General features: G+C 36.2%; 2 protein-coding genes across 2 annotated transcripts; both read left to right on the top strand.

Annotated features, from left to right (window-relative positions):
* Positions 1 to 4,796: 4,796 nt before the first annotated feature.
* Positions 4,797 to 7,916, top strand: LOC140156541 (uncharacterized). The gene is made up of 2 exons (XM_072179481.1): positions 4,797 to 5,163; positions 5,473 to 7,916. The coding sequence occupies exons 1-2, from the start codon at positions 4,797 to 4,799 to the stop codon at positions 7,119 to 7,121; spliced, it is 2,016 nt and encodes a 671-aa protein (XP_072035582.1). The 3' UTR covers positions 7,122 to 7,916.
* Positions 7,917 to 8,648: 732 nt separating this feature from the next.
* Positions 8,649 to 16,117, top strand: LOC140156607 (uncharacterized). The gene is made up of 3 exons (XM_072179545.1): positions 8,649 to 9,264; positions 13,558 to 13,704; positions 15,094 to 16,117. Exons 1-3 carry the CDS (start codon positions 8,752 to 8,754, stop codon positions 15,547 to 15,549), a joined length of 1,116 nt encoding a protein of 371 aa, XP_072035646.1. The 5' UTR covers positions 8,649 to 8,751; the 3' UTR covers positions 15,550 to 16,117.
* The last annotated feature ends 4,771 nt before the right edge of the window (positions 16,118 to 20,888 follow it).

The following is a 20,888-nucleotide window of genomic DNA, read 5'->3' as shown; positions in this document are numbered from 1 at the left end:
TGTACATCTTAGTCAACATGTTTTCTGGTCCACCAAAAGATTTTCAGCTGGTTCACATCTGGGGGCATTAAGCAGGGTTTGAAGAGTGGGGATTTTCAGCATGTTCCTGCTCTGTACAAAAGTATATGAGCTTTCCAATTTGTTCCATTATGTAAGTGGTTATGTACACCCCTGATTAAGTTAAATTGATTGTAGATAATATGACAAGTGTAACATATTTTGTTGAAAATTATATAAATTTGTATATTTGTATTATGAAACCACACATTGTTGTCAAATGTTTCTTTTTATTGAATGTCAACATGCATGATATATGCTGAGTTACACCATAGACTGATAGAATGGTTACATTCAGTATGTTAAAGGGGAGTGACCCAATTCCCCCTATCAAAATTGAGATTTTGGCATCTGAAGTGGGGTCACACGTTATGTGCACATCCGTTTTATTCGTACAGACTAGGGCCGACACCTTTTTCAAAATAAAGTCGCAAAAATTACACCATGAGTTTAATTTAAGCTATCTTCAGTAGATGGTAAAATCTAATTTAATTTAAGCTATCTTCAGTAGATAGTAAAATCATAAATTTACCATAATTTTAAAGAAAATGTTGCAAGACATGCCGTAATTTGCTAGATTTTGGTATTATTAAGCTACTGCATTGATTTACATGGTGAATATTAAAATTGAAATATCTCAAGAACGGAATACGATATGATGCTGGAACAAACTTTAAGGCCATTACATTTCTATATCTGCTGAACGAGATGTATCAATATTTTACAGAATCATGTTACCGGTGCTATCTTCTGATTGTCAAACTAAAATGTCAAATGTGCTGCAACATTTTGTTTTGGTTTTATTTTAAATTCATGTGATTTTTTCTATGCATCGATAATAGCTCAAATAAAATGATGTTGTCATTTATGTTTGCTTAGTGAGATATAAGGTCCACAACTTATAAGTCCCCCCTAATACTTTTTAAAATAAGTCAACAAATATTTTACGAAATTTAAAAACGTAAAAAGGTATGTATAGCCCTATTTGTATTACACATGTGGAACAATTTGTAGCCTCACATATCATTGCGTTCAATCACAATGGTTACAGGACGACTCCGACAATCACAACTTTATGCCTTATATGTAAGAAAAATAATTATCAAGCACGTATCACGTGGTTTTATTTAAAACAAACTCATAGTGACCATAAAAACGAATAAAAAAAATCGTGTCTCAAAACGCGATATTCGAAATTCCCGGGCGCCGAAATTGTCGAGTGCAATGACGTCCCAGTATTACAAAGGCTGACAACAATTGAGCACACATTACCATTACATCATTGCACTTGGAAAATTTCAGCGCGGGAATTTTAAATATCGCGTGTTGAGAGCCGACTGTTTTTATTCGTTTTTATGGTCAATATAAGTTTGTTTTAAATAAAACCATGTGATTCGTGCTTGATAATTATTTTTCTAACATATAAGGCATAATGTTATGATTGCCGGAGACTCCCTTTAAGGTTATTAATTATTTTAGACTGTTGTGATTTGGTAGTTCACAGCATCTTACCAATGGTAGTGAGCTTTGGCAAAAACTGCATTGCTCAATTCATAGCGAGCGTGTAGAAGAATTAAAATATCACAGATATACTTTTATAGGTGCTGCGGTTCTTGAGTTACGTTGTAAAGAGAGCTGAAACAACAACACTTTTGTAAAACGTACATAACTCATTAACTACAATAAATTAAGCAAGTTGACAAAGTATACGATTTGTAGAATGAACTTTTGCAAAACATCTAGGTGTTAATTTGCAATAATATATTGATCTAGATAATGCCAATCGAATTTTAGGTTGCTGCTTCGACCACCAATACCTCGTCTACCCTTAATTGTGTAAGAAAAGGGGCCGTTTTAAAAGTCGCACCTAAGTCCATAGCAGTCAGGTTATCTTAAACAAACACGTGAATAGACCTGGCTGACTGTATTGTTTGAGAGTTGAATCCTATATGGACTCCGCAACTTTTGAATGGTTTCTTTTTTTACACAATGACGTGTGACGCTATAATTTGGTCCATATGTATAAAACAAATACGGCTACCCATAATTTTTTACATGTTTGCATTTCTTCAAATATTTTTCGATTTATTCTAAAAAGTATTTAGGGGGAACTTATAACTTGTGGCCCCTATAGATTGATATTGTAGAATCAATTTAGGCCTACTTGTGCTATATCTACTGAAGATCAAATTGAAAGTTCAAGCAGATGCTTATTTTATATATAGTGGATTACCTAGACAGATGAACTTTCATGCTAATGCTTATTTTTCTGTTGCCTTTAAGGGCTGGGGTATGAACGTTTGGACAGTATTTATTGTGGGACATTAGAGCACATCAGACATATCGAATTGCATTCTGAATACGAAGAATGTCATTCTGATATCAAATAATTTTGATTTTTTGAAATTCACAATTTAATACACATTTTATGGCAAATCATTAAAAATTGATATTTTTGATATTTAACAGTACTTGAAGTAAACTTTATATATCTGATGATTTATACTTAAAGTGTATGTAGGTGGGATGAAAAGCCGACGATCAATTGAAAATTTTGACCTTTCATATTGAAGATATGGATTTTTTTCCCCAAACACCAAAAAAATTAGGTCTTTTTGGGAAAATAATCCATATCTTCAATATGAAAGGTCAAAATTTTCAATTGACTGTCGGCTTTTCCTCTCCTGCTACATACACTTTAAGAATATGTCATTAGATTTATATAATTTACTTCGAGGACTGTTATATATCAAAAATTTGAAAAATATCTAATTTTTATAATTTGTCATAAAATTTGTATTATATTGTGATTTTCAAAAAATGAAAATTATTTGATATCAGAAAGACATGCTTCGTATTCAGAATGCAATTCGATAGGTCTGAGGTGCTCAAAAAAAAAAAAAAAAATACTGTCGAAACGCAATAAATGCTCATTTTAGATCCTTAAGCAACAGAAAAATAAGCATTTAAAAAATCTTTACGTTTACCATCATATTCTTTGTCTTCAGTAGATGGCACCACAAACATGGTTTTAAAATAATAAACTATTTTGTTGAGACAAAACATCCATCTAATTTTGAGTTATCTTCAGTAGATAGGAAAAAACACAGGCTACATAATTATAGACAACAAAAAAAAAATCGCAACACAGAAATTTTCATTTGATCTTTAGTAGATAGCACCACTCAAAATTCTAAAAACATTGATCTATTTCGTTCTAGAGATAAAAAATAACTAAATTGCATTAAATTTGAGCTATCTTCAGTAGATAGCAAAAGCACATGAATTCAATATGTAATAGGAAAAGACTCTGTAAACACATTTAGATTTACTTATCAAGGGAGTGCTCATTTCTGTTCCAATTTGAGTGACCACATTTTGGAAATACTTATTTATACGAGCTAACACACCCACCCTCTCCTAACCACTTCGAATTGCATTACACTACAATTTTATGGTGAGGTAATTTTGTCACTTCATTATCCACCAGGTCTTATCTACCGAAGTTCAAAGATTTATAATGTGAATTACGTGCTATTGGTATCAGTATATAAATTCCAAAGTGCAGTCATTCTTTACCCTGCAACTAATTAAACATGTTAAGGTGAATGATCGAATTGAGAGCCTCCCCCGACACGCACACTTTTATCACAGAAAAAAGGGATTTCCATAATTTATAATACATGTAGTTAGGATCTGCTTCACTTGATAAAAAATAGCCTATTAAATTTCTTGTCTAACAGTGAGTAGTTGAAGGTAATTTGACATAACCATGATAACAATCCGGTTGAATCTATTCCAAGATCTTGGAAAAAATGATCAAAATTGGGCTACAATTACAAATTTCTGAAATGTCGGCATATCATGTCATCAGGATCAAGGCATCATGTTATTGTTTAGCAATGCTTTTAAAAAAGCTCCTGTAAAAGCCCCTTTAAAATGTTGCAGAAATATCGTGTTTGACATGTTTAAGCAGTGATACGATCAATCCGATATAGTTAACTATCGGCCAAAAGTAAATTAATAGGTCATCAAGTTTATCACTACATTTCAGTTAAGGCTTTCTCAACATTGCAATTAGTAATTTGAATGACATCATTTTGAACTATACCAAATATGGTGCTACAATGTAAAAAGAGTGTCTTGTCGTTCTCTTTAAGACATGTCTTGCCAACAAACATGTCTTCAACAATAAAAAAAATATTTGGCTGAAGACACAGGCTAAGACATGTCCGGTGAAACCAGTTTTGAGACACGTCTCCAGTAAGTATGGTATTAGACACATATTTGCGTCTCTATGCAAGAAAAGCCTCACAAAGAAATGTCACTATGCAAGACATGTTTCGCAAACAAATGTCTACATGCAAGACATATCTAAAATGTAAGACGTGTGTATTTTGAGACATGTCTTGAGTTTGTGTCTTCTGGCATGACACGTATTTGCTGAAGACGTGTCTCAGATGTGTCCCAATTGGCCTATGTGTCTTCAGCCAAATATTTATTAATGTTTCTTATTGTTTAAGACATGTTTATTTGCAAGACATGAATACAATAATTTTGCCAACACACCATTTTTACAGTGTATACTTGATAAAATGCCATATCAAGCGCTTTCATGATTGGTTAGTTTTACCCTCGGGTTACCCTTTGGACTTCTTTGTGTTTCAGTTCTTTTATAACACAGCAATCGTTGATATACAACATATAAGCTGATAACGGTTTTGTGCTTTTTTCTCAAAATGGCGGCATCAATGATGCCAGAAACAGAAGCGTCAATAACTCCAACAGATTCATCAGTTGAAACTGAAGATCTTGTCCATTGCGGCATTTGCCGTAATTTACTTCAAGATCCAAGAACATTATCCTGCCTGCACTCTTTCTGTCTCAAGTGTTTACAACAACATATTGAGTCTGCGGGGGAAGGAGTGACATCATTATCTTGTCCGACATGCAGCACGGAGACCAAACTCCCTCCTGGTGGTGTCGCTGATTTGGATGTAATTGCCTTTGTATCTAGGCAAAGAAATGAGAGACTGATGCGAGAGAAGCTTGCTGATGAAGATGCTGGAATACAATGCACTGCCTGCGATGGAACAGCAGCTGAAAGTACGTTATGTAACACAATTTTAAAGATTTTGCTTGCTTGCTTGCTTGCTTGCTTGCTTACTTACTTACTTACTTACTTACTCTGAAATGAGCAATTTAAGGTTAAAATGGGCCCAAATTTGGACAATTTTGGCCTAAACCGGGCTAAAGAAAGATTCACATTACAACTTGAACATTTGGACATGTTGGTGAACTTTGTCCCGGTAGTTGGGGCACCTCCCCCCTCGCTTAATTTCACCGCCCAATCCTTAATCAATAACGACGCATAGAGGCCTAACGCTCCTCTCTACTAATTTATTTTCATTTCAGGTTCTTCAGATAGTACAGAAAATCTTCGCGCTCTGCAAGCAGTAACACGATGCTTCGTGTGTGACGATTACCTGTGTGAAAGGTGCACCAACATGCATAAAATAATGAGATCACTCAAACGTCATCCCTTGTTTACCTTAGATGAACTGCGGTCGGAAAAGGTACCCCTATCTCTACCAGATCAAAATACATGTCAGAAGCACAAGGGTGAGGTCCTTATGTTCTACTGTGAGACGTGTGATGTTCCAATATGCAGTAAATGCGCCGTGATTGCCCATCGTCATCCTGACCACAAACAAGCTGAATTAGACACCGCTGCTGCTGAAAGAAGTAAGAAGATTCTGGAGCTTGAGACGGAGTCAGCGCAGGTGGCAACCGAAGTTGACGAATTGATAGCTTTAAATGAAGACCTAGAACAGCAACTGAAAGCGGCTTCCGCGGAAGCACTGGATGGTATCGACGAGATCAAAGAGTATATTAAAGAACAATTCCTCGAGAATTTGGAGAAAACGTACACAGAATCCACAGATAAGCTACAGCAGTATGAAGAACAGAAAAGGGCAATCTTGCGGAAGAACTTAACGAAGCTGAAGAATGACCGGTCGCGGCTTTCCACATCAAGAATGATCGCGACAGATGTCACTCAGAAAGGAACCGAGTATGAGATCGCTGCTGTGTATGCCAGTGTCACGAGTTCGCTGAAGGAATTAAGTGAGCAAAAACTGGAAACTCCCGCACCGAAACTGGGCATGGTCAGGTTTAGAACGATCGAGCCTGATTTGCCGCTGATGAATGCACTTCTTGAGTTGGATCCTTCGTTAATGGAGATGAATGAAGTGAAAGAGTTTGGCAATTTGGTGAATGGTCGAGGTATCGTCTGTACAGAGACTGGGTCCATTATGGTCGCTAATAATTCTGCCAATCCAGAATTTTACTACCACGTGTATTCAACCGAAGGAGAGCTATCGTCAAAGATCAATACAGAATCTGGGAATACCGGTGGCGGCAATGAAACATCTCCATGGTGTGTTGTACTTCATCCAAACGGACGCATTTTCGGCACTGATGATACACAACACGTAAAGCAATACCAGGGAGACGGGACATACGTGAATCGCTACAGTACACTGTCTCCTAATAACGTCGCCTCAGATGCCGATGACTCGACAGTCCAAGGACTTGCCATAGACAAAGATAGCAATCTGATTGTAGGCAATGTCACGAAGAAGTACGTCAGCATCATGAAGCCAGATGGCACGCACATCACTAGCATGTACGTCCCGATAAAGCCTTGGTTTATTTCTGCTACACCAGCAGATAACATTATCATCAGTTCATATGAAGAGAGAGTTGTACACGTCATAGATCGCACCGGCAAAGTTCTCATCACCTTCAATCCGCCAGATGGGGTTGATAAAGCAGCTTGGAATCCAACTGGAATTTGCTGTAGCAAGTATGGGGATGTCTTCATCGCCAATTATCAGGGACGAGTAGGGGTCTACCAGTATGACCTTGAGGATGGGGAGTATATGGGCTGCAACACCAACGACGTGACGCAGCCATGGGGTGTGGCTCTATCCAAAGATGAGAAGAAACTGGCAGTCGCCGATAACACCTGCGTTAAAATCTTCGAGATCAAAATCGAATGAGATCAACATTTCAATAGGGCGTTTTTTTTGTTTTGTTTTTGCAAGCTCATAATGATCAGAAGATTCAGAACGTTCATTTAGTTCCGTAAACGTTGTTTTTCTGTTCCGTTCTGCTCAAGTGTATGGTTGATCAGTTTGAAAGAGCTTTAAGAGTTTGAAAGTGTCAGGAAAGATGCTGGTGACTAAGAACTGCGAACAAATGTAATTGTGTCAGATTAACAGTATTGTATATAGCAATTCTTAACGACCCCTAATTTTGAAGAAAATCGTGTAGAATCAGCCAATTTTAGTGTGTCTACGTCCCTGGTTTGGCCATCGTGTCTACAGGCTGTCAAAATGTTTGGTATATACCTACCAGTTTTTGGTGTTTATTAACAAGCCTGTTCTTCAATATTCAACTTATATCATCTTGAAATACCCATGCCTTAGTAGTTTTATGATCTTTTATAACATTTAGCTGTAAATAAGGTAGCTCCTATGTTGCATTTTGTTGTGGTTATCTTGTCTATAATCACTGAAAACTGATGGGTAACAATAATTTTGATACACCCTGTATATTCTGCACATGGTCATGACAAAAGTGACCGGTTTGTCATCTCCATGCATTCCGTCGATTTATTAACACGAAACAGATCACAGAGGTGTACATATTAATTTTTTGTACATTTCCAGAAATCAACTCGCCTCGTATTTGGGGTGCCACAAGGAAGAAACCCTTGATCGATTTTGTACTATATGAACACTTTAGGTTCCTTCTTATATACGCAATTTGTAAATATGCATTTCTACGCGAATGACTCCTCAATTGATCATTTATAATAAATTTACAAATTATAAAAAATAAAAAAAATTGTCTTGTGTGGTTTTTGTTAATCTACTCCAGGGAACACGGTTGCATTGTTTTGGATATTGGCTTAATTTTTTAAAATTCAAGTTGACCAAAAATATGAATTTTTGGCTAAATCTCCCCAGACCGATTTTGTCGTGATCCTGTTGTTGGATGCAGCATAATTTTTGTTATTTAGATCACAATATGATTTTCGTTCTTCTGAGCTTGCCAAGTAATTGAAAGAAAAACTCATCCCCTTGACAGGATTTGAACCTATAACCTAGTCTATCTAGTCCGGAACGTTTTGGTATTCTTTGATTTTGGTGTACTTTTTGCCTTACGATGATAAAACGAAATTCATCTATTTTTATTTTCCTCATGTGCATTCATCAAATTTTGTTTTTTGTAAGTGTTATAAGGCAGTTTGCGCCCCTGGGGCCAGTGCCTAAAGCAGAAAAAACACACAACACAAAACAAATCCTATTTTCTGAATTGTAGGCCTATATATCTTTACCTTTTCATTTAGGATAGTCAAAAACCAGTTTAGTAGTAAAGTGCACTATGAAACCAAATCCTTTCAAGTTTTTGTAATCACATCCGGACCATTTCCTTGCCATGCCTACCAATTCCGCTCAAGTTGGGCTCAAACCATCGGCAGGCCTACAGTATTCTATATTAGGCCTATGTAGTATTGAATAATCATCAGCTGCACTTCCCTCAAGTAAAACTTTGGAAGTATTTTATTCATTTTTGAAAGTTTTCCCACTCATTGACATGATTGAATGACACATTTTTCCCATCATGGATCCCGTTACCGCTGAATTAAGGGAAATAGCGCTAATGAACGTAGTCAGCGTGCGTAAGAAAAGTTTTAGTGCCTTAACCATTGAAGCGAATGACATACAAGGTGAATATGTCAAATCCACTGTCAACTCAGTGACATCAAGTGTGGATCAGTCATACGCAGTCGAGGCCAGTCGCAGGCCTGTCGTGGAACCTATTAATTGCGAATCAACCAATGAGAATCTTCAAGGTGCTGATTCATCGGAGGATATTTTTGGAGACAGTTCTGATGAACAGTTGCCAAGTTCCCCCTCACCGATATCTCCAATCCTGTCCCGTGTGGATGCAGCAGATGATTTAAGCCATAGTACGTGGCCGCGGAAACATCGTAAAGCGAGTGTGCGATTTACTGAGGATACGACTATGGTGCGACAACGGGAGAATAGTTCGCATCTGGCGTCGGCTGCGTCGTCCGAATGGGGTGCCGTGACTGATAACGGATATGTGGACGAGGGGGAAACTTCACAAAAGGTAAGAGGCACTTCTTTCCAACAATTTGTCTTTGCTATAATTTGTAAATACATTTAAAGATTTTTTTTTCACCAATGTTAAAACACCAGATATGCCAGTTTTCAGGCAATTGCCTGATTTCCCACTTTTTATTACTCAAAATTTCCGCACTTTTTGTTTATTTTCAGCCCGTTTGAGGCTTAATAGCCCAAATTCGTGCGCTTTTTCAGACTTTTCCTGCAAAATCACTTCAGGCCACTGACATCCCTGAAACACTAAATTTTAAACATTCGTAATGTTGGTTAACATTTTGAACATACATTATTTCCAAATATTGAAAAACACTTAAAATATCCCTATCACTGCATGCCGATGGGCTGTAATAGGCACAATCCTGTAAATAAGAATTTATATTGTATATTATGAACTTTTATGCTTTCAAAACACTCATTTCTGGCAATATTCTAATTCTCTAATATGAAAATTTTGATTAATATGCTCTTTGAACTATGAACTTGTAAAATTACAATAGTCCTAAAATAAAAGTCGGTGTCATTTAAGAAATCGACTTTTCATTAAAGCCCTATATTGGTTGTGATAATATACCCAAAATTCTTTAAAAAAAATTATGTGTACCCTGTGAATGTGGAAGGGGAGTGGGTAGGCCGGCGACAACTCTCTAGTCCGTAGGTTCACTAGTCTGAAGGCTCCTTAGTCTGAAGGTTCGCTAGTCCGAACACGTAATTTACCATTCGCTAGTCCGAATTCTGAAAAAGGTTCGCTAGTCCTAATATCGGGTACTCTAGTCCGAGAGTTCGCTAGTCCGAATAATAAATAAGGTTTCTAGTCCGAATATAGTATAAGGCTCGCTAACCCTATAACCTTAACCCTAAACCTAAACCTAACCTATAACCCTAAACCCCAACCCTAACTTTCGAACTTTCGGATTAGCGAACTTAATGTGGTTTTCGGACTAGCGACCCTTCGGACTAGAGAGAAGTCACGGGTAGGCCTGCATGGGGGTCGGGCAATATAAGGCCCTACATTTTGGACAGGTCAAAAACAAGGAAAGCGCTTTTGGGCACACCTTTCCAATACAGGGAATACGTAATAGAAAAGAAAATATGAACACGTTCAACACTCCTGCTGATTGTGCTCGCATTTTCTGTTATCATCATGATATATTATAAAATAATTTACGGTTTCAATTTTTGGATTCCCCAAAATTAAGCACATTATGAAATGTGAGAGAGCTGAAGATTTTTGTGGCACTGTCGTTTGATTTGATTTGCAGTCCACAGGAATTCATCACTGAAATAACCATACATTTGTAATTTATATTTTTGTTTGTTCGTTTTTTGATCTTGTCTTGTCTCGTTTGGTTATTTGGTTTAATGCACAAACTGAGCAGTATACGTTTAAATGAACTTGGATCAAAATTAAACATTTGACAATACGTTGGAATGTGATTCATCATGTTCATTGGAGTTTTCTTTATTTCTATAGCTCTATATTTTGGCTCTTTGCCGAAATGGTAACCAAACACGCCACACACAACACGTATACTTAATAATCGAATTAATCACAAGATATAAAAATCTTTTTGTGGTATTTTTACTATACTTTGACTGATTACCAAGTTCCGCAAACATTAATTCAAAATGACAAACATTTCAATGCTTGTGAAATATTCTTCGTTAGTTTAACTTTATTTACCAATGTCTGCGTGCTTTCACGGTGAATTAAGCTCAATTTGGTTTTAAAAAACTCAAAAATGGGAATTTTCATATGATTAAATAGACATAAAGAATCCTTTACTGTGTACATGGTATACAGTACAGGGGAGATATATTAAACAAATATTATACTGATACTTCCGCTTAAACAAGTTCAATCAACTATGATAATTGTTTTCTTTTCTATATTTGTGTAAAATACGCACGCACTGTCAAATGTACTAGTCCGTCGAGAAGGACCACGAGTAACGAGTTCATTTCACGACAGACTACGGAATGAATTTTCACGCTATTGCACTCGTAGTCGCTCTCGACGGACTATATGATGTACCAGTAACTGTAGGTCATTCATTATGGGAACAGTTTTAACAATAAAACCAGATTTTGATAAATTATCATGATTTTATATATGAAGAGCTTTGTTGCAAAACCCCTTACATCCACTTTTGACTTTTTGAGAAAAACAGCTTTTTTTTAATTGTGCAAGTATTCACCCCTGGTTCGATTTGATTCAATTTGGGTTTGGATAAAGTGTTGATGAGTAGAAACTAAAAGAATAGGTTTGGTACAATTTTGAAGCCTTCCTATTTATTTTATTATATCTTTTATATCGCGCCTTTTGTGGATGTATAAGGGCTTTTGCAACAAAACTAATTTACCCCTTTTCTAGAAATCACCGTTGCAATCATATTTGAGCCCATTTGTTTGCACTACTTTATGTAACTTGACTAATGCTTTCAAAATCAAAAAGAAAAATTGAAATATCTCATTTACTTGTTAAATTATGAATTTGTAATTAAATTCGGGAAAATGACATTTTTGGAGTATTTCCGAAGCTACATCTTTTGTTAATTAATTTTTTTTTTTTCAAAAATAGTGACCCAAAAACAGTTCCCTTTGGTTTTAGTAGGTAAAGAACATTCCATGCTACTAGTATACATCAAAAAATTAAAACAAAACAATTCTATATTCATTTTATGTTCAGATTTCCGGAAATTCCCAAAGATTTCTCAAACGGGAAATATACCATATCTCCGGAAGGGAAAGTGGTATGAAGGTCAAACAACCACCAAAATGTGTATTTTTACCCACACTATAATGTCATGTCAATAACTCAATTTCACCCAAAAGTGGATGTAAGGGGTTTTGAAACACTGAGCTCTTCATATATCTAAAAGTCTAAAAATGTTCTCAATTTTAGTAGGTTAAAATCTATCTTTTACCTTGACATCGAACCCATTTTCCCGAAAAAGTCCATGTTATATACAGATAAAAACCTGTTTGTTTGGACATATCTAACAAAATGACAAACGTTCGACTTGTCGTTTTTTATAAATCCTTCAGTGCATGCGACATCGCCATAAAAAGGACATTACTTAAATAGCAGATGTTTTCTTTCTGACACCCCCAAAAAAACCCAACGTATATAAAAATTCCTTTCAAAAGGAATGGGCGCCCAATGGGAGCTATGATGTGCTGTTATCGGAAACAGATGGTAAAGGTCATGGCCATCAGATACAAATATTATGACACTAAGTGGATCCAACGTAAACAAATAAGCCTTAGAGTGAAAAATGTTGACATGTTTTGATCAGCTTAATTGGGATATATCAAAACAACATTCATGACATTGGTCTTGATAAGGCATTCAGATATTGACCCATTTTGGTTGGTATTTCCGAGTTGCACACAATCATTGTTATCATTACACTTAAGATATGCCTTGTGGACCAGCTTCACAAAGTTGGGCTAAAAGGAAATAAATGTTTTGTTGGTTGATGGACAGATTTGAAACTGACCACCTACACTACGCGTTCGATGTGTTCAAATGCAACAGATTTTAAACAAATCCGATGTGTTCCGATTTTTTATCGTCTTCTTTGGAAACATTAACCATGTTAACAGACATAGTATTTTCTTGTTCAAACAGTATCTTCAACCCACAAAGACTTGGATAAAGTCAAATAACTTGATATTATTCTTGGGCTTCTATCGCCATCAAAAGATTTCCACCTCGCCATCAAAAGATTTGTGTAGGTAGCCTTTAGCCAAGGTTTGAGAAATCAGCCCTAAGTAAAGGGCGTTATAAAGTTAAGGGTAGTTTCTGTTTCGTTAGGTCGATAAAAAGCTGCCTAATGGCAAATCACACCTTACTCTTGAAGCTTCTTGATTTATGAAATGGTTAATGCACATTTAGTAATGGAGTTAATATGTCAGTAGAGAGATAGTTCCGATGTTTTAGTCGACGGTACATTTCGGCTGACATTGCGACAAACGGTGAGGCTAAATAAATTGCAAACGAAAAACGCACGCAAAAATGTCGGACTATAGGCCTACTGGCTCAAATTAAATATTATCATCTTTTTGACATCTGTCGCAACAGATAAGTTAGTAGTGTAATTATTTAATTAATTAGAAAGCACGGATCAGTTTTATAACGAATACTTCCATGGTTTACATGATACGGCTTAATCCAGCTTTTTGGTTTCTTCCCTTTCATAGGAAAATCTGGTATTTAATTATGCTTCAAAAAAGAAGCATGCATCCACTCACTGTGCCCTCTATTTGTGTGTTTCAGACCTCCGGTGCATCGATAGATGATGTTTTGGTGGTTGATGATTGGAGGAAAGAGAATCCAGTGCCTGTTTTAGGAGACGACACTATGAATTGGAAAGAACGGGAAGATAAACTACAAAACGCACTGGAATGGCTGAGAAGGGAAATTGTGAGTATATAAGGCCTACAAAAAGCACCCAAAATTGCCCTAATTAAAGGGGGCGCCGCATTGACCAAGTTCAGCGCCCCTAAATCGATACTGTGGCCAAGTTAAAGGCCCATTCAGTGATTTGCTCATCCGGACGATCATAAAAATAATCAAAATTCAGATTTTGGTACCTTTGTCATTGTCATAGATGTGTAACATAGCCTGCGAGTGGTTCAGCCGAATTACACGAATCTGTAATTTAGCTACATATATTTGAATCGGACTTCAACTTCGTCAGTACTGCTGTTTTCTTTGTTTTTTGCCAAATTTGTCATTTCAAAAATATCAAATGACAATTTGAATGACTTATCCTTCATTTTAAAGTAATTCATAAACAATTTTAATTTTTTTACACTTGCGCTGGGACCACTGAATGGGCCTTTAAGTGGTGATAGTCGAAATTTTCAATAGTAATTTGAATGACCGTTTGAATACCGAAATTCAACTTGATGAAAACCAAAACACATGGGTATCCGTGAAAACATGCAAGATATGATTAGTCCATGGTATTCCTTTATTCTGTACCATTTACCCATAATCAAAAAATCTGCTCAAAGTTGAACTTGTCATGCTTGTAGTAATAGTTTGACCTTTATGAAGTCATTTACTGATAGGTGTACATCATTATCACCTGCTTCGATGAAGGTTAGTTTACCAAAATATACATAGTCTATATCAAAGATTCACCCAATGTCATCATGTGCAGAAATATTTACTTACCGTAAATATAAACACTCGCACATTTCAGGTCATTGGCAATTGGGGACAAGGGCAAGGTTATCGCAATAATGAAGCAGCAAATATAGCAATCAGAAAAATACTTAGAAACCGGGCTTAGAAAAAGACTTACAGTTTTTGGAGTGACTTATAACAAATATGAACGACGCAGCTATTTTATGTAATTCGCAATCACAATATTGCACGAATCTTCGAAGTCGTTAAAACAAAATGAACATAATCTTTGATGTCTTTTGGTTACTAAAGGTTAGCTAAATAAAATCAGGAGAGGTATCTTTCAAAATATTTGTACAGGAATGTGCCACGCATACTTTTGGATACTACTTTCTCTATAACTTATCTATACCTTGTGCAACCCATCAGTATACACCCAATTTTTCACAAGTACACAAATTTGACCAACAAATTAGGTGTTTTTAAGGGCAATGTTATGTTGCCAAATACACCCAATTGGGCGTACTATTTGGTCTCCTCCGAATACCCATCCATCGATATACCAAAATCGCTCAAAAGTTAGGCCTAAACATTTAAAAATAGATTTATAATGTACAGTTGGCATAAATAATTTATGACATTGTCCTAACTGCACGTTTCTTCGCTTTTTTCCACCAGAGTGAAATGAAAAAGCAAGATCAACTCTTAATGTGTCAATTCATCCAGCTCCGTTCCGATGTCCATCAATTGAAATGTACAGGCACCAATAGAAAGAGTAGAAAAATGGCGGAAAGCTGCAGTGATCTTATCAAATCTCCACCATATCTCAACGACCCCGGTACAGCAATCACAAAATTCCAATCTACCATGGCACTCAACAATAAAAACTCCATGAATGAAAAGTTTGGTGATGATGATGATGATGATGATGATGACGAGTATGATGCTGATGACCCGGAAAGGACACTATTGGAGCCGGAATATTTTCCCGAATTTCGCAGTAGGACTATGTCTTTACTACCACCAGTACAGAAAAGAAGATTGCAATCACGGATGAGAACCACAAGGAATAAATCATTCTCCGCTGGCTCAGCAGAAAATACAGACAGGGGATTGTCAGACTTAATGGAGTGACTTGACATGGACTGTGTCGGAGTGTTGTTACACTAACCCCCCTTGTAAAATTGCTGTCCCACATAACATAACTATATTGGAGTAATTTTAGAATAGCGGTCACCACCTCATAATTCTAACCGTAATCACCAAAACTAACCCTAGAATCTAAACCTTATGATCTTCATCTGGAGTGGCGGTAGTTTTCTCAGGTGTTGAAGATTCAAAGTGGCATTATAACCTATAATAGGAGCTATCCATCGTATATACCATCATTTGAATGCTATTTTTTATGTAATGTCCATCGTCAAAACAGGGCGAGTTGAAATCTGTACCCACCCAACTCAACTATTGTTCTAGCATCTTGAAATACTTGGATTAAGTTTAACCTAATTGTGTGAATCAGAACTCAAGTGTTTTATCCTTTGATTTTTGAATCGTACCAATTGGTTATTTCAATCAAAAGATAAGGTCATTTTAAGGTAACTTAGAGGAGTATTTCGTGAACCTATCATCCTCTTTTTATGACATATTTCAGTAGATATCCACGTAAAAAGCTTATTCCTAAAATTTCAGTTAATTCCAATTTTGCGTTTGCGAGTTATGCATGATTATATGTATTACACTGCTCCATAGACAATGTGTTATAATTTCTCAATAAAAATCTCACCTGTTTGTTTTTTTTGGAGAAAAGTGGGGGGGGGGATGCTGTGGATCACGAAATGCGCTTTTAACTACCTATGATTTTCATGTCGGGATACACAGAGCTGACAAATGTAAGGGACCGATCAATTCATAGGCAAGGGGGATTCACACTTTCTTTCGAACGGAAGGAAAACATGTTTCCAGCTCGGATTCGCTCAAATATTTTGTGATTCTGAAAGTTTGTGTTTCTGGAACGAAACTCTTTAGTTCCCTTCCCTTAAGTGTAAATATTGACCGGCCATTAAAATGATATGTGATGAGAAGAATGTAGATAGATAGCTCCAATTTAAATATAATTTCAAGGCATCACAAATAGAATACATCTATTTTTATATAGAAACTGTATCTTAAAATAAATACACATTGCAACTAAGTATAAGCGTGTCAGAGAGTTCTAAAGGTTGTGTTTAACAAGAGGTATCAGTCATGTGCAGCATGTCAACGTTTGTAGTTTGAAGAGAGTCGGTCAAAATCAAATCACCACAAACTTGGCCAACATCTCACTTGATTGCGTTTTATGGTCAGCGTGGGCCATGGAATTGGTCAACATTTATGGTGAAAATCTTCAAAAATAGCCCAATTGGTCTATGACATTGAGGATCTGTATCTTGTACACAAGCACTCATTAGTTAATCTCTCCCTATTCTGAATTGCCCCCTTCCTAATAGGTCTAATACATTAATCCTTCTGAGGCTTCCCAAATTACTGTAATGTAAACTATACTTCCTGTTCCTGGATAGAGGAATGAGTGTGTACATGATGGTGCTCATGTGAGTAAATTAGTATAGACATAAATTTGACCAGTGCCTTAATCAGTGGTTTATCTATTAACATTTCTGAGGACACAATTGCAAAATCGTCACTTGCTTCCCTAATGACTTTGCCAAGACAAAATGTGTGAAAGTTGCAAGTCCAAAATTTGGTCTGAAACAGGGCACCAAAGGGAAGACGAATTCACAAAATTAGGCCGAGGAAGAGGAAGAGTGGCGTAGCCAGGGGAGCCGGGGGAAATCCCCCCAGATTTTTTTTTTTCAGGGATAAGATTGGGATGGAAAGAGTGGAAGTAATATAAAAATGACTATAATGGGACAAAATTTGACTGAGGGGAAAACATGCCCCCAGTCATTACATCCCTGGTCTCATATGCATGAATATTATAGACAGAGACACCATGCAGAGACACAAATAAGAAATGACAGTATCTAAACACAAAACGTTTTTTAAATGTTTTAAACAGGTTATATTTTGGTTTGGTAAAAATGTTTTAATAATTTTAAATGTTGGGTTATATAATAGTCATGAAAACGTTTTTAAAACGTTTTGTATGAAAACACATTATGTTAGAATAAGTTTTCAATTTTTTTTTTTTTTAATTTTATGACGATGTTTTCTACCCTTTATATAACCCGACACGTTTTCTGTCATCCTTTTCTAACAGTTTGTGAATAATGTGAAAAACGTTTTGTGTTGGCTGGGCAGATGAAACTAATCTGGTACATTCTGTCAGTGTGAAAATTAAGGAGTCGTATAAAAATATACAACCTTTGATGAAATTAATCAAATTCATTTTTAATTAGATAATGGAAACAGCCTGTAATCCCAGCAAACACAATAATGTTTTTAAAACGTTATTATGGTTATAAACACAATTTGGTTTTGGTCAAAATAATTAAATGTCAGGTTATATAAAGGTCATGAAAGCATTTCATTTTTATCACATTTCATATGGAAAAACAAGAACAAAAACATTTTTAAACTTTTGTCAAATATTATCAAATATTATTTTTGGCAAACATTTTGGCAAAATATTTTGCCAACACTTGATAAGTGATATAAATGACATATGTTAGAATGTTTTGCAGCAAAAAACATTTTTTTTAAATGTTATTAAACGTTTGATATCATTTATATAACCTGACATATAAACCTTTTCTGTAATAATTTAGTAAACATTGAATTTGACTTTTTTTTGTCCAAACCAACAATTTCTCTTCATTTACCATCTACATCCATCTACTACAAATTGCCCAAGCCTTTGACCAATCAAAAGTATTGCAGCTGTGAAGCCATTGCCATGGTCAAAGACATGCATTATCATACTGTAGAGACAAATAGTTTTAAGTCAATTAAAACCAAATTATTTGTCAGTGTTCAAAATTTGTAGGGATATAATGTACAACATTGAAGCTGATAATACCATTATGCGTGTACTCCTATAGCTTCCTATCATTAATCATAATGTACGACCTACATGAGATCTTGTTTATCATCATAAAGGTGTAAAAAGTTTAACACATCTAGAATTTACAAAAGATACAATAATTATTTGGATTTGATAGGATTTACAACATCTTACATAGCTTCAGTTTGTTTCTCTCTCTCTCTCTCTCTTTGGGTGGGGGCTAGTTCTGGTCAGCAACTGATGACAGAGGAAGTTGATGTGAAGCAAGTTTAATATATGCAAATACTTTGATCAGCTTGTAATCGGCGGGCATTATTAAGCTTTTATCACTACACCAAAAAGTAGACCTACGTTAAGGGGGTACTACACCCCTGTCAAATTTTGTGCCTATTTTTGCATTAATATACATAAGTTTAATACTTGTCACCAATGTGCTATAATTTTTGAGAAAAATGCAAAAATAGGCACAAAATTGGCCAGGAGTGTAGTACCCCCTTAAGAGTGAGATAGTTGATCTTCCTGGTCTATAATTTGCATCTTAAAGAAAGTAGACAAAGAACAGGACTTCAATTAATAATTTGTAATACTTCTGGTGCAATGTCACAAAACAATTTTCCAAATAAAATATATTGATATTAATCTGCCATGTTATAAGGCCCGCCGATTATTAGCTGATCAAACTGTAGCTTGCATTGCATAGTGCATACTCTATAGGTCATAAGCAGGGGGGAGGTACATGGTAAAAGTGTCAAAGAAAGTCCAAATTAGAAACACAGGGACCATTAAACACACTTTTCGCCAAGGCGTAAAATCAACTATTTGTTTACTGAACCCAACTCACGAAAAAAATGCCTAATCAAAATTTCTTTTCTAATTTAAGGAATAATTAGTTTCCTCCATTGGGTAGCAATTTATCTAACACTAAAGAAAAATATATTTTTTGTTTATCTGTTATGAAACTGTGTTGTGGAATGTAAAGTTCTGGGTCAAGAACTTTTTTACAAAGTTGTGAATTTTCACACAAAAGGCAATGAAAGCTGAACTATTTCTGATGATAATTAGTATGGACAAACATTGTGCACATATCAAAAAATTGGAATTCAACCAAATTGAGGGTGCAATTTTGTGAAATCTCACAATACTCCTATAATTTGGTTCACTTCAAGTTCGGTAGTGACGTCACTGCTTTTTCGCGATTGCACCGCAAGCGTGCCGACAAATCGCTCTTGTGCGCGTGAGTGTACACTTTGCGTGATTAACTTGACTCGAGCAATTCACTGCTTAGGCCAACGAAATATGCACCTACGTCACTACCAAACTTGAAGTGAACCAAATTATATAAGGTATTTTCATACTGCAGATAAAAATAAACATAGCAATTGATCACATCTTTTGGGCATGTCTTTAAATTAATAATAGCAACAAACAACTTGTATAGCTTAATTGCGTCACAATACATTATTATAACCAGATAGTATATGCATATTAATTAGCTTACGACTCCTATTGCTTGATTGCGTCACAATACATGACAATCTTCACATGTGGTATTGCATTAATAGATATCTTGGTTTAATAGATGCAATACATTAATCTCATTTAATTAATTGCAAGTTATACTTCCGGATTGAAGTAGAGTTTGATGACCTGACTAACCAGGAAGTATAGGTCTGGATGTCAGGGCATTGAAACCAGGCCAAACATTACTATGCTAACCATACACCTTTTCCTGTCACCTGCCAGTGTTACCACAAAAAAAAAAGAAAAAAAGAGCAGTGATTTATAGTGCACTACGCACAGGCACAACGCCTAGACGTTGATCCACAAGCCTCAGCACACTTTACAGGTTGTCGCTGACCACTAGGGCCCCACATAAACCATTTACCACACAACACATTAGCTGCACAATGGGCTACTTTGGGAGACCTCATAAAGTGACATCAAGAGCTATCAAGGGCTAACAAGGTGCAGCATTTTTGCCCAAGGTGGGAAGCATTTACGCCAGCCATACACCTTTACCTGTCACAGTGTTGCCATACTGCACATCAGATGCTCAAATGGGCTACTTTGGGGAGGCCTCAGAAGATGACACCAAAGAGCTAATATAGCAATGTTTAAGGTGCAGCGTTTTTGCCTGGGTGGGAAGGGGTACTTCCATATTGAAGTATACAGGGACACACCGCCAAAATGGGTCGTTTGTCACAGTCGCGTAGCCAGCGTTTTCAGTCGGGGGTGGTGGGGGCGGCAAACGTCAGTATCGTCCCTATTTCTCCTCCCTTTCTCTTTTCTTTTTCCCTCCCCTTTCCCTCTCCTTCTGCTGGCAATGCTACTGGTTTGTCACTACAAATCCCTAGACATGGGTCCATGTTTAAAAACATACAAAAATGTCAAAATTGGGTTTAGATTTTTACCAATAATCCAGAAATGAGCAAATGTTTCTAACAAATCACCAAAAAGAGCAAACTTTTGCCCA

This window comes from Amphiura filiformis, chromosome 7 (genome assembly GCF_039555335.1).
Source record: "Amphiura filiformis chromosome 7, Afil_fr2py, whole genome shotgun sequence".
Taxonomy (NCBI): Eukaryota; Metazoa; Echinodermata; class Ophiuroidea; order Amphilepidida; family Amphiuridae; genus Amphiura; species Amphiura filiformis.
The sequence above is the reverse complement of the archived record's forward strand: the minus strand, read 5'-3'. Positions and strand labels throughout refer to the sequence as shown.

Excerpts from the sequence above, each read along its gene's own strand:
- LOC140156541 (XM_072179481.1), top strand. The coding sequence starts at position 4,797 with ATGGCGGCATCAATGATGCCAGAAACAGAAGCGTCAATAACTCCAACA. Across the intron at positions 5,164-5,472 it reads CGATGGAACAGCAGCTGAAA|GTTCTTCAGATAGTACAGAA; the intron begins GTACGTTATGTA and ends TTTTCATTTCAG.
- LOC140156607 (XM_072179545.1), top strand. The coding sequence starts at position 8,752 with ATGGATCCCGTTACCGCTGAATTAAGGGAAATAGCGCTAATGAACGTA. Across the intron at positions 9,265-13,557 it reads AGGGGGAAACTTCACAAAAG|ACCTCCGGTGCATCGATAGA; the intron begins GTAAGAGGCACT and ends TGTGTGTTTCAG. Across the intron at positions 13,705-15,093 it reads AATGGCTGAGAAGGGAAATT|AGTGAAATGAAAAAGCAAGA; the intron begins GTGAGTATATAA and ends TTTTTCCACCAG.